The 14,743-nt window shown below is 38.4% G+C and overlaps 1 protein-coding gene across 2 annotated transcripts; it reads right to left on the bottom strand.

The window, feature by feature from the left end:
• Nucleotides 1–4,336: 4,336 nt before the first annotated feature.
• On the bottom strand, nt 4,337–14,512 carry blk (BLK proto-oncogene, Src family tyrosine kinase). Of its 2 annotated transcripts, none has more exons than XM_026142954.1 (14): nt 14,417–14,512; nt 13,376–13,476; nt 13,106–13,202; nt 12,950–12,980; nt 12,506–12,599; nt 12,310–12,408; nt 12,075–12,178; nt 11,811–11,960; nt 11,161–11,313; nt 10,889–11,068; nt 9,099–9,175; nt 8,189–8,339; nt 6,555–6,686; nt 4,337–6,429 (listed from the first exon to the last, which is right to left on the bottom strand). In XM_026142954.1, exons 2-14 carry the CDS (start codon nt 13,474–13,476, stop codon nt 6,227–6,229), a joined length of 1,572 nt encoding a protein of 523 aa, XP_025998739.1. In that variant the 5' UTR covers nt 14,417–14,512; the 3' UTR covers nt 4,337–6,226. The 2 variants fall into 2 exon arrangements, with proteins under 2 accessions (XP_025998739.1, XP_025998741.1); XM_026142956.1 differs by having other exon boundaries at nt 13,376–13,462.
• Between the last annotated feature and the right edge of the window lie 231 nt (nt 14,513–14,743).

Below are 14,743 nucleotides of genomic sequence, written 5' to 3'. Positions count from 1 at the left end.
AAATCCACCAAGATGAGAGCCAGTGAGGAACTGCTAGAGGCTGAAGCAGTTGCATGCTGCTCTTCCTGGCGTTTCAGGTGCAGACTGTGCAGGCTGCTACCTGAGACATCTTTCTCGACATCTTTCTTGAGTGTGTCTCACCAGAAATAGTCTGAGAAAACACATTCTACTTACCCCAGGGTGACTGGCAAAGTAGCAGTGAGCCCCCAGTGGATAACAGTGGAAAAGGCTGTGGTAGGAACATAGCGATGGGGTGTCAGTCAGGGTCGTCTGACAGGGCACGCTGGATGGTCTCCTCCAAATCCTAGGTTAGAGCTCCAACAGTACAGGATGCCGGCAGGATTTGTCCAGCTGATCCAGCTGACTGCATTTTCTGAGAACTGGCATGAGAGAGCATCTGGCTTGATATATATTGAACCTGGGCGATAGGAGATTTTAAAGAAGAAAAAACAGAGACCAGCAAGCCTGCTGAGGTGAACGGCTCCTTCAATTTGTAAAAGGCCGCTTCGGAATCTGGGGACCAAACTACCTGACTGTAGTTCCAGATGCAGGAGCAGAAATTGGTGAATCCAAGGAAGCATTGTAGCTTTTTTTGTGAAGTCAGCATGAGCCATTCTGTGACTGCGTGTCTGTCTTCATCTGCCCCCCTGCTAAGATATAGAGCGAAAATGTGATGGATGGTGAGTGAAACTTGCACTTTTCATCTTTGACACAGAGTCAATTCTCCAGAAGCTGCGGTAATACAATGTAGTTGTGAACTTGGTGCTCCTGCAAGGTCTTAGAAAAAAATCACAATGTTGTCAAGATATACGACGACTTAACAAATGATTTACCAGTGCCTGAAATACCGCAAGAGCATCTGTAAGTCCAAAAGGCATGACCAGGTACTCAAAGTGTCAGAGAGGTGTATTAAAAACTGTTTTTCATTCATCACCCTCTTGGATGAGGACCAAATGTTCCATGGAGGGGTTCAAAAGTGGAGCTAATTAGAGTGGATATTTATTTTTTACTGTGATGTCATTGATCCCGCAAAAGTCTACATGGTCTGAGAGTCTTATTGTTTATCACCACAAAGAAAAGAACAGCTCCTACTGGGGAAGAGGATGGGAAGAAGAGGACAGGTGGACGATTCCTGCAGCCAACGATTTCTAGCCGTATTTCTCCATCCTGCTCCAACCATGACAGGTTGTATAAGCAGCTGGAGAGAGCAGGTCACCAGGAAGAAGGTTGATGGTGTAGTCATGGCCTACAGGAGGTATTCAGCAAAGACAAAGTGTCATCTTTGTCCCCTATGACAGCACCATCGACCTTCTTCCTGGTGACCTGCTCTCTTCAGCTGCTTATACAACCTGTCATGGTTGGAGCAGGATGGAGAAATACAGCTAGGAATTGTTGGCTCCAGGAATCATCTGCCCGTCCTCTTCCACCTGTCCTCTAGGAGCTGGTTATTTCTTTCGGATGATAAAAGATAAGACTCTCAGACCATGTAGACCAGGGGTGCCCAATCCCAGTCCTCGAGAGCTACTATCCTGCAGCTTTTAGATGCATCCCTACTCCAACACAGCTGAATCAAATGGTTTGATTACCTCTTCAGCATGCCATCATGTTTGGCAAAGGCCTGATAACAAGCCATTCATTTGATTCGGGTGTGTGGGAACAAGGATGCATCTAAAAGCTGCAGGACGGTAGCTCTCGAGGACCGGGATTGGGCACCCCTGATGTAGACTCATGGCAATGGGAAAATCCCTGTAGGTCAGCAGTTTCTGAAATACCTGTCATATGATTGACTCATTAGGTACCAGTCGAACAGTTGCACCTAACAAAATGACTGGTGAGTGTTTGAGTGCTTTGATTAAGTATTGATTTAATAATTTGGGGGAAGAAATTAGAAAAGTCTTAACACAACACTTGCGATTACATGAAAATTTAGGGCGATATCTCTACAGCACATAAGACACAACTTAATTAGGAGAAAGAGAAGCAAGCGTGTAACACATCACTTCCTTTTAAAGCAGTGGTGGTGAGCGTGATACTGTAGCATAGACTATCATACGTTTCCACACATATACCTGATAGACACCATGTAGGTCGCAAATCAGACTTATCAATGTAACATCAGGGCAGAGAAGCTATTATTTACATATACGTATACATGTCTGGCACAAATGTGTTGCCTTATGTTTAAATGACTGTTAGTTACAACAGTTTACCAAAGTAGTTGGAATTGAACAATTTGTTTTGTTTATTGTAATAATGCGACGATATCACAATGTACATGGAAACAGCATCAACCTTTGTAGGCCTGTGCGCTCGTCTGCTGTCATAACACCCCCAGTTTTTACTGGGGAAATATTGTCTGTATTTGAACCTGTTTTGGCTGGGGTGTCTTGCTGTATAATGTTGCAATCCCTTTAAAGCTTTAGTCTGATTTTCACCTACTTGTGAGGGGAAATGTCTGATCCTGGTTCCTTTATGTTCAACAGCTAGTCCCAGGCTTTGTCTTTCTGCCTCTGTGCTGACAGTTGAGTTCTTTTATAAGCTTCTCGTTTGCTGCGGTTGTAGTCGGTCATCTTCTTGCTTTGGGTCTGAAAGCAAAATTAATGTGAAAGCAAACAGTGCTCTCCAGAACTGAGAGGCTTTTAAGTTAACAGTTCTTCGAGCAACTGTGTTTGCTGTACATGCAACGATTTGATGGATTTAACATTTAAAAATTAGCTGGATTTGTGAGAAAACACAAATCCGAGCATCTTCACCATTGAGTGATGTTACGTGAATAAGCTCTTGAAATTGAGCTTCTGAGTGTTGTAAAAGGCATCGCAGAGATATAGTATAACATTAGACATATTTTTCTTCTGCGTACACGAGAAAATGGCCTGTTTATCTCACTTCTTGATCAAAGTATTACACATTAGTTGTTAAACAGCCCATAAAATTAGGTAATGTTTCAGGAGAGAGATGCAAGTCATTATTTTTTCATAGGTTTAATCAGAGAACACAAAATAGCTGCTATTGTGAGAGCAATTTCAGTGAAATTCATGACTACATCTGTTCACCTCTTTCCTTATCTGCACTTTCTTATCTATTCTGGTAAAATGTTCTGGAAACATCGTCTGTCACGGGTTCAAGAGCCCTCGATTCTATTAGAGCGAACACATTTGATTGATGGACTCCATCATTTTAATGACATCAAAGCCCAAGAGAGAGACCAAGAGAAAACATGTTTATGAGGAGCATAATGCCAACTAAACACCACTGAAGACATTATTGGAAGATGAAAGCACATCTCTTTTCATCTGTGGTGATGTGCTTGTTTTTTGTTTGTTTTTTTGTCCCAGAGGGCCATGCAGGGTTATCGCTATCAAATGCTAATGATGTGTTGCCTTCTGGGGGGATCACTCATTAATCTGTGTGCGAGCCACTGTTTCCCTTCATTATTACTCTAAGCCAGCAGTCATGCACAGGAGGAGGAGCGAGGATGATTTGGCCTTTAAACCTCTACCCCTCGCGTCTTGTCATCTTGCGTTAACATGAAGCTCTTTTCAGGGTGATGTTTCTTATCAATCATTCTCCAGTGTGAGATTTTCTTAATGGCGATCCTTTCAGTTGATTGGCTGACAGACTGCTGTGTCGATGTTTGGCTTTGCCTCATAACTTAATACGCTCATCCTCAGTTGATGAGTTTATTTGGATGTTGAATAGATAATTCATTCACGGTAAAGAGCGAAATTAACATAAAAAACAGCCTAAATAAATGTGTGTGTGTGTGTGTGTTGCCGTGTAAATGTCTTTCAACACGGCCTTCAGATGCAAAGAAAGCCAATTAGAGCGACAGAGACTAAATACATACAGATGACTGTGATAGGATCAGTGCGTGACAGAATGGTTAGCTGTGTGGATTTCTGTGTAATTGCTCAGACTGATATGTGATTTATGAAGAATTTGTGAGCACAGCTGTGAACAAGGTGGAGAACATACAGCATTTGTGAGTATATTATTTTTTGGCCATAGGCAGAGCAGCATGTTGCCTTCTTTTTATTTTATGAAAACAGTTTAGGGGAAGTTGGGAGAAACTAGCAGTATGCAAATAAACCCTTTTTACTTTAAATGCAACTTAAGACTCAGTGTTGACATTTTGTTATTAAGTACTTTGATATACACTACTGTTTCCGGTGAGTTCACCAGGACTATTCTCAAATACCTCTATGAAAAATTTCCAGAATTTTCAAAGCTATCATGCATTATACTGTAGATACATTACAGAATGCTATACTGTGTAACACTGACATCTGCAGGATGATAGGAGTATAAAAGAACTGCGGCACTGTGCCCTGTGGCCTTTCAGTTTTTCACTTCCCACTTTAATTTTTTAAAAATACACATGTATTTGCATTTTCATATTTGATTTGCATTGTCCACAAGGTGAAAAGAGTAATCTAATTACAGAGAATAAATAATCTATATAATTGATTTCCAAGACACTGCTGGTATTAACCAGTATGAACTGAAATTAAACTACTATCAACACATTCATGCTTGCAATCATTAAAAAAAACAACAGCAAGAAAATCTAAAACACTGATACACTGTCGCTGATGCTGACATAGCACCTGCCATATCTGATATTAGTATGCATGGGACAGAATTCATGGATCATATGAGAGATTAAAAATGTTGAAACGTCTTTGGGTCTTCTGCGAGGTTAAAGATTAATTTGTATTTATAAGGAAAAAGTCCAGTGGTCAGGCATATTAAAAACATTTCAACTGGCTTTACAGGCTATTTTAAAACATATTCAGTTTTATATTACAAATGTCAACATAAAATCACCTGCCATATTTTTTTTAAACAGACATGGCAGACATTTTTAGATATAATGCATGTTTATTCTCATGTGCTCTTATTGAATAAGATTAATAATAATGTTTTATATATTTTAAGAATACTTGAAGTTGTTTTGGTTTTTATTTACCATCACTATTATGTTAAATGACAATTTCCCTCTCCCTCAAAATTCAGAGGCGCTCAATCAGCAATAACAACAAAAAGTAAATTTCAAACGGATGTATTTCAGGAGGAAAAATGTGAAGACAACTACTAACTTGGTATGCGAGACTGTTCTAGCTTTGTGGCATTTTAGGAATGCTGACGCACACTTCCTGTTTCCTGTCCATTCAGGAAATGGCAGAGTTTCACCCCTTGGCTAACACAGCCATTCCAGTCTCTTATCACTAACTGTCTGTGCTCCCCCTGGGAAGGCTCAGTTGAAGACTGCTGTAATTTAGTAGTTAGCTGCTTTTAAAGGCTTCCTATGGGTTGCCGTTCAAAATGGGGGGTATGTTCGGGTCAGTCACCCCTTTCATCATTTTAACATGATCGAAACTAGAGTTAGTAACTCAGTCTACACATTGCTGCCATTTGTTTTCACGAGGGAGGTGATGTACTTTAAAGTTCTTTTTATTTTTGTTTCATCCAGAGTGTTAGCTTTACTTTCACACTTAAGATGTCAAACATCTTTTTTAAAAAACAAAACACAAACGCTGCTATTTTCTCTAATGATCGGTGAACTGAGACACATCCTCGTTGTCTCAAACACCAAACTGTAAAAAGTGATAGTCACCACTAACTAAAGCCCTACATGAGAAATGCTTTTACAGCATTGTAATTTCAAATTTTTGATTTAAATACAAGAACTACAAGTTCTTATTTACAAAAGACATAAATGCAAGAATAACGTCTCTTTGCTAAGCACTTAAAAAAAATCTGCTGAATTACTTATTTTTTTTAGAAAAATAAAAAAAAGTGCAAAGTATTGTGCATGTAATCTCAGGGTTCTAGTTTCTGTACCATGCAAATGTTTAATCTGCAACTTTACCTGTGCTGACTTCTCTGGGTCCAGATGTTGCTTTACAACATGAGTGAACTGTATTTGTATATCCATCGTCCTAATACGCATCATACATCAGTTCTAAGAATGCAACCTTATGCTCCATCGAGAAAAGGCGCTGACATGAAGCCGCGTTGCATATCTGACTGATATCCGCTACAGACAGAAGAAGCCATGAATATCTTTAACATTCACTTAGAAGGCAGGTGTGAAAAACGTATCCATCACTCTATTTAAAAGAAAAAGTATCATCAAAAAGCTATGTGGTCCTTTATCCATTCAAGTCATGGTTTTTTAAGAGATTTCATTGTCCACAACGAAAAACATTCTCTTTTTCTGTCATCACGGCTGCATCTCATATTGTCCTTCCGTGGCAATAAAAAAGTCGTTGAGAGTGTTCTGAAGATATTCAAAAGTCGGTCGGTCGTCAGGCTTCTGCTTCCAGCACACCATCATGATATCATACAGTTCCTCTGGACAGTCGTCTGGACATGGCATCCTGTATGACCTGTCTAGACTCCTGATCACCTCTGGGTTCGTCATACCTGATGAAGAGAGAAAAAAAGCATGCACTTTGACAGATACTTTGTAACTTTTTTTTTTCATAAGATAGCAAAGCAATATTTGAGCTGTTTTCTGTGAATATGAAGTTATTTCAAATAACCCATACCTGGGTATGGTATTCTTCCGTAGGTGACTATTTCTGTCAGGAGGATCCCAAAGGACCAGACATCCGATTTGATGCTGAACGTCCCAAAGTTGATGGCCTCTGGAGCCGTCCATTTAATGGGAAACTTAGCACCTGATTATTAGACAAAAGTAAAAGGAAAAAAATGGAAGGAAGTTGTGTTACTTGTTGTTCACTGTGAAGGATATGTAGGTGTGTTCGCATTTGTGTAAATGTTTATTTTCCTTTTAATGTGGGATGATTAATGGGCAGGAAATACTCTGAAATAATGAGAAAGCTTTCCATTAGAGAATTTACAGATCATTCTGTCGCTCTGATAAATCTGTGGGTTCTATTTTCTTGTTTTTTTTTACAAGATTTTCAATCACTGTGACAGATTTATACGTTTTTAATTCACAGAGTTAGACAAAATGTAAATACAATTCCAAATATATATTGATATTAGAATATACACTTGTATACACCTGATTGAAAATTATGGGCATTGTACTCACACTTTTATAACATACTTTAAAAACACAATATGCTGTTTTAAAAATAATTGAAGCAATCACTCTTTACTAATTTTGGTAGGGGAGGAGGGTGAGTTTCTGCTAACAGAGGAAATGACCTTCAGCTCAAAAAAGGATTTCGGCAGCTGCGCTTACATGTGAAGTGGTGATTGAATGCTATATGTGCTATATGTGCCTTTTTCAATTAAAGTTAAGCTCAGATGATTAAATGAAATCACATTTTTTCTATTTTACACATTCGCCCTCACACGCGCACACACCAAGCAGTATATCGCTCCCGACGAGCATCAACAAGAGTGCTTTGAAACAATTTCAAAAATCTTCCTTATAATGAACGACGCATCGTGCTGCGTGCACTCCTGTGTGTACCACCGCAGTCATAGTCACAAACCCCGTAACTCAGTTCAAACATGGTTTTACTGCTTTGCTTTTTTTGAAACAAAAGTAAATATAACAAAATCTCAGCAACTATAAGCTACGGAAACCTGCCCACCAAAAATCAGCACATACCAACCAACTCATTGCAATAGAGCATGCATGCTGCTGCAAATCCAGAACTTGCCCGACACAATGAAACGAACGCTACAGTATTAATGCACAAGTGCAGGCTAGGAGAAGGACGCAATAGAAATAAGTAATGTGAAATTACCAATTTTAAGTGATGGTTTCTTAATCTGTGAAACAAATCAAGTTATTAAAAAAAAAAAAATCAGTATCTTAAACAAAAAAGGTCAAAATTTCTGTGTAGACATTTTTTTTTAAAGTTTCCACTACTTAATATGATTTAATTATCTGTTAATTATTGAGCACTTTGGTTTAAAGTTAAGAATTGAATTCTATATTCTGCTGTATATTAACTAAAGGCCCTCTTGAGACATTTATCAGACACTATTGATTGTCATCCTTAATGTTGAAAACTACAGAAAAATACATTATATAAAAACAACCTATATTACTAATAGAAGAAGGAAAACTTGGGTCATAAATTTCTAAAGGAGATGGAAATGTGTCTTCAGACAAGACGTCAGCGTTTCTTTGTGACGCGAGTGTTTCTAAAATCCTGTTTGTGGCACCGGAGGCGCGTTTACGTCAAAACTACTGCACCTTCTTGAGCCGTGTATTCTGACTCGATGATTCTGGCCAGGCCAAAGTCTGCTATCTTGCAATGCAGCGTCTCGCTGACCAGTATGTTAGCTGCACGCAGATCACGGTGGATGTAGTTCTTCTTCTCAATGTACGCCATGCCTTCAGCTATCTGGTATATCCAAAGAAATAGCAGATTTGTTAGATCAAATGTCAATTCAAGAAATGTTGGTTTTCCATCGTAAAAACACACAAGACAACAGCACATCAGTTTGATAGGAATCTGAATGTCTTATAAAAGCCGAGCACATGCAATGAGGCCTCTACAGCGAGCTGTATGTGTTAATACTTATGTTCACATTGTAAAAAAAAATGACAGTAGAGTGGGTTTAACAGGATGTGCCAACTCTCAGGAAGTCAAAAGTTTTTTGGAGGGCCAAAAGAGTTCTGGGGGAGCTCACTGTGGATGGAAAAATAGCATGATTTCCTGTCCGGATGTTAATAATTGACGTAGGGTGAGGCTTTCAAATCAGACAAGCAAAAGCACCACCACAGAAACCACATAGCATCTGCTGACAGTTTCCGTGTGTGTGATGCCAAAGCGCATAGTATATGGTACTTTCAAAATGTTACTGTAGAGCAGCAAGAATGTAAAAATAGACATTGAGGTCAGCCAGATGGCTAGTGTATTTGTTTTTTAACAAAGCATACACTCATCTTTTAATTAAAGATTAGAGTCACGCTGACTATCACAGTCAGAAGCAGCAGAAGAGACACAAATGAAAGAATTATGGAAACACTCAGAGCAAAAAGAAATGTTTTGGCATTTACAAGATTACAGTATCAGTGACTGTTATCGCTGAAAATGTCATGCACACACGATAGTTAACTGAAATCATGTAACTGAATTTCTTTATTAGAAGTTTCCTACCTGTGCTGACATGTCGATCAGCTTATTTAGCTTTAGCTTTTTCCCTTCGTCTGTTTTTAGAAAGTCTAGAAGACATCCTGCAAATAAAAAAAGAGAAGCACATATTATCTGAAACTACTGTGGTTTAATTGAAACTTCTACCTACATATCTCCTAACAGAAAAGCTCTGTAATGTTCCAGTTGTTGTTGGGGGCTTTTGGATTGGTGCACATTTTGAAAAATGAGGATACGGCAGAGTGTTTAATTGTCTAGCCGTTAGCCATAATAAGAGCCGTCTGTTCAGTCTAAAGTGAGTCAGTACAACAAGCACCAGTCTAATCAAAACCCAAACCAAAGATTTTAATATTCATTTCCTGGTGAAGTCAGTAGGTGTGATATTTAAATTAGCTTGCCTTTACTACAGAATCTCATTTAGCACACCAATACACCGAACATTAAGGCCTTAAGCAATAGCCATATAATCAAACAGTTGCAAAAGACGAATATTAAAAGAGTCACAAATATTGTTGTTAATGTGTTTAGATAATACATTATATTCCTCAACTTTGGGATGAATATAAAAAAGAAAAAGTGTAACATATATCTCATGTCATCTTATGTTATCTTAATGTCCACGTGTATATATTTTTATATATATTTTGGCGTAACAACTCTGCGATCGGCCCTGGCGCAGATGTTTTTTTACGCCCCCACCTTGTTGTTACCGTAGCGGCTATGACTGTGAACTTCTCTATAACATTTGCCAAAAAATGGTTGCATAGTTGACGTCAACAGGTTCGCACACATTTCCGCAAATGATAAAAGCAAAGTCAGGAAGAACAAGTAATATGTTTCAAAGCATGTTTCCCACCAGTGATACGCTTCAGAAAAGGAACCAACTTTTAATCAGTTGCAATTGGGTAAAATTCAGTTCATAAGTTAAATGCTTTCTGCATGAGTAAAGTTAGGCCTTGGGTGACAAACATCCGTAACTTGTGCTATGGTTTATTTTATCAGCGATATCAACTGGGCGCCTCCCACCTTCCAGGCGCTGTGGCGCTGTGGTACACCACCAGCTGCATCGTTAGAAGGTTTGCATTTTTGCTAAATTTTGTATGTTATCAACACTCTTTTTGGTTTAGTACTAATTGGGAAGTGTCAGGTATTACTGTTTTATTGAATGATACAAGTTAGTTGCCAGTTTATCAGTACTGGAATTTGTAATGACGACTGAAAATTTAAAATGTAAAGAAGAGAGGGGAGAAAACACCCTTCAGCAGAGAGCACTCTGCAACTTCCCTGTTGACAAAAAACAACAATAAGCTGATCCAATCAGAGTGAAGAGTGTAAATGATTAAATAAATAACAAGTGTTACGCAAATCTGTTTGTATTTCGTGTCTCTGGAAGAAAAACAATATTGGCTGATATGTTGGAATATCAGATTTACAAATCACCAAATGTTGGTGTTTGTATCAATCTTAAAAATCTTATATTTGGTTGGCCTATAGAATTAAGACTAACCAAAAAATCGCTCTTTGCCCACAGTTTCGAACTGCTTCCAAAAAGATATTTTTGTTTATTGGAAACACTTGTGTTGTTCGGACAATCAAGACAGCCCTTAATGCCACTGCGACTATGTTCTTTAATATTTTCAAGTAAATTGTTTTAAAAAACAATCATGAAAATCAGTACCAGATTACTTCTGTTTTAATTTATTGGTGAAAGTCCAATTTGTACTACATTATATATATATATTGTAGTTAATATTTAATTATTAGCAACTCTTAAAACTCTTCTTTGTTTCACTTACCATTGATCATAAATTCGGTGACAATAAGAATGGGCTCCTTAGTGACAACAGCATGAAGTCGTACCAGTCGGTCATGCCTCAACTGCTTCATCAGGTTGGCCTCCTGAAGGAAGGCCTCAGGCGCCATTGTCCCCTCCTTTAAGGTCTTAATAGCAACCTTCTGGGTGTTCTTGTAGTAACCTGCCAAATAATTCAAACAGAATGCTTTATTGACTTTGCCGTCTTGGTTTATTAGGTGTCTTCAAACAGTTTGATCGGTGGCTTTCCCTTACCCATCCACACTTCCCCAAACTGTCCGGCCCCCAATTTCTTCACCATTTTCACTGTCTCTCGAGGAATCTCCCATTCATCATGGGCCCATGGCTGCTGAGGGGCCATAGGCTTACAGGGAGCGTACAGTCGCTGACATAACCCATCTGCCGTGTCTGCACCCAAATACGATACATTCAGATATAACAAACAAAAATCTTTTCCATCTTTCTTTGCACAAGTGATAAATATAGTTACAGAAACTATACATCTCATCTTTCATTAGATAATTCTAAAAGCATGTTTGTTCGTGCATTTCTTTTTCATAAGTTGATCTTTGAGACAACCTTTCTCAAGATCTGGCCTGCTTATCTTGTGGTTTAGTCGCAGGAGTGGAAAGACTATCACTCCTCTCACTCAGGAAATGCACAACACATCACAAGGGTCGAACTTCCCCCTTTAATTCAAAGTCACTGCAGATGTTTTAGAATTCAAAGCAGCAAGCTTAATATGAGTCCAATTAATGCAAGATGCAGGTTTTACAATTATAAATGCTGAATTGGAAACATGGAAACAGAAAATCCTGTGCATAGATATGGTTTCTTAAATTATACATCTCTGAAAATACAAACTTTTTGAGGGTGGAGATGTTGTATTTGTAGTTGTTACTTACGGGTATAGTATTGAACCAATTCCTGTAGGGTCGGGAACGTGTTGGAAGGGGAGATGTAGTAGCCACCTTTGTCCAAACAACGGATTTTGTAATGTTTTACTACATCTCCTCTTTCTCCTTCATAATCTTTGACTGACAGCGAGAATGACCCTGAGAGGGGAAAAAAGGACATTTGGGTTTATTGACCACAATGAAAATAAATAGAGGTAGCTGCTAAAAATGTGAGTTGTGGCATGATCTCGGAAAGATACTGATGGTGGTCACCTTTACAGGTCTCACTCTCTCGAATTAGAAAGGACCCTGGTTTATTTCCGGGTGCTAAAAGTAGCCTCTCGGTTTCTCTTCTGCCCAAATCCTTGAAAAACCATCTGCAAGAGAGAGCACCACAAAACCACAGAAGTCACTCTTCCTGAATATAATAATACAAAAACCCCGTATAACAGCATTAATCAATCAATAGATGTGTGCTACATTTCATTTCATAATATTTCAAGCTTACTTTTCCACTTCCAGCGTATCTGCTCTGGCTACATAATTCGATGGTATCAAGCCTTCTTGTCCAGTCGTCAGCAGTCGGGCCAGCCACCATTCTCCGGTTCTGTACACCAGACAAACATGCCGAATTCATTTTATTTCTCTGTGCGCTTTCTTTATTGTCACTTTCACTACTGTGGGAACCATAGAACGAGACTTACTCTTGCAATACTTTAAGTTTGTCTCCCTTTCTGAAAGGCAGATCACTGTCGTTGGTCGCTTTGAAGTCGTGTTGTGCAATAAATATAGTGTCATCTAAAGGAAAGAAGAGCACAGAGTTTCTTTAAAAGTGTATTTTTAATCTAATTTTTACCTGACGTGATCCTGTGTTCTAACATGCGCAATTTGTGGCGATATTGTTTTCATTCTCCGAGCAACCGCTGTGTTATTTTACATCTGTGACATTAACATTACTTTCATGTGTTTGCAATCTCATCTATTCCCCAGAAGAGAACAGAGGAAATTCAACCAAGATTTTGATCACAAAACTGTAGCTCTTATTACTGCCACTAATGTCTCTTAACGCAGCAGCAGTTGGGTCCGTGAATGCAGGCCTGTCACTTTCCACTATGATGGTTGATATATGCAAGGAAGTTTGTGATTACCATTATTTGTATAGGCGTTTCCACTTCGTCCCTTGAAAGAATTGGGAGGAAAAAAAGAAGACTTTGATTATGTCCAGTGTGTCAAGTAAACCTTTTGAGGTAATTAGAGTAAAATTAGTTTCACATCCGAGTAAATCTTTTTAGTGTTTTACTTACTATATGGTTTGATGACGGGGAGGCGTGTGATTTGTGTTTTCCTTTGCGGAATCCTTCTTCTTTTTCTTGTTTCTCGCCACTGCAAGTGCAGCCCATCCTGCGTGTTTGGTGGAAACCTCTTTTAGCTACGTTACATGACGCTAACATTTACTAAAATCACATATCTAATTACAGAATGCACTGTTTAGTGTAGTATCAGTAAACAATGATCCAATAAGTTTCTGGAAAGAGACTCACATAGCTACAATGTGCTTATTACTTTGCTGTTACCTGATCAAACAGATGAGCTTTACTGCTGCTGTTTTTAGTCTCCACTCCTCCCACTGCAGGGCCTGCTCTTTGACTTCATGCCCGGTGCTGGAAAATGACATCTAATGACTCAAAATTGCTAAAATCTATTTAGTGAGCGTCTCTTTAGGTGTATCGCTTGGTAACAGGTGACCCAAGAAAAATAATAAAATTGAAACAAGAAAACAAAAAAACTAAAACTGGCTCTCAAAAGAGGAAGTGAAAATGTGTTTACAGCTCTTTACCATTGCATTAGCATGTACAGTTTACGGTGGGGCTTCATTGTCATGTTCCAGTTAAAAATAGAGGAAAAGAAAACGGCTAAAAATAGCTAAAAACACACTGGTGTAGAAATGTCACCAAACTAAGTGATGGTGTTAAACAAGAACTGTTGTTTATCTGAAGCAAGTTGTATGAGGTGTTAATGTTAAAAGTTAAAAGTGTTTTTTAGATCACAAAGTCAAATATAGTTGATGTAATGTGTATTACAGAAGCTAAAGATAATGACTGCACATGCAAATACACAACACTGATAAAATAATGATGTAGCAGATTTGGACTGTGTGTGTTTTATACTGTAAGCGTAAGTACCGTATTATGAATATCGATGGTTTAATTACGTCTTAAAATGGAAAATTACACCTAAAACAGCAAGAGCAGTGCTTTAATATTCAGTGGTTTGTAATAACAAAATGTCATGTGAAGAAATGCATGACTTTAGGGAGGCTTTACACAAACCGTTGACTTATGGATTTCACCCAAAAGAAAGTGATAATTGGAATGAAAATTAATAATAATAATTAGTCTTGATACTTTTGCCAATTTTCTATCGCACATATTTTATCATCCACGTTATGCGTTATGTTTTGTTTAATTTGTGATGTGTTTTACCAACATTGTACAACATTATTTAAATAAAATAATACTTACACTATTATGTTCACCACTACCTCACAATATCTAGAAATTCTCAGTCCCTGTCACTGCTCTATAACGTCATATTTTCATTCAGCAGATAAATACCTTTAGCTTGTCTTTGGCTCGTGTCTTCAGAAGTACTCCAGATGCAAAATGTCTTCAATTTCCTCATTGAAAACTGAGTGCTTGTCAGTGTGTCACTCTCACTCACTCATTTTGGTTTGGAAAGTTTCTCTCTCTCTTTTGCTCTGCTCTAATTTCTCTCTCTCTCTTGCTCTCGCTCTCTCTCTCTCTCTAACAGTGAAGACCAGGACCTCCCCTTGGGGGTTACATTCAGTTTACTGGAAGCAGACAGCAGTTTGCTTTTTTATCTGCTCTCTTATATTTCTCCCTTGATTCTCAGGCAGATGATCTACCTACAGAGTGCAAAAA

This window comes from Astatotilapia calliptera, chromosome 15, assembly GCF_900246225.1.
Source record: "Astatotilapia calliptera chromosome 15, fAstCal1.2, whole genome shotgun sequence".
Lineage (NCBI taxonomy): Eukaryota > Metazoa > Chordata > Actinopteri > Cichliformes > Cichlidae > Astatotilapia > Astatotilapia calliptera.
Note: the sequence above shows the minus strand (reverse complement) of the source record. Positions and strands in the feature narration are given on the sequence as shown.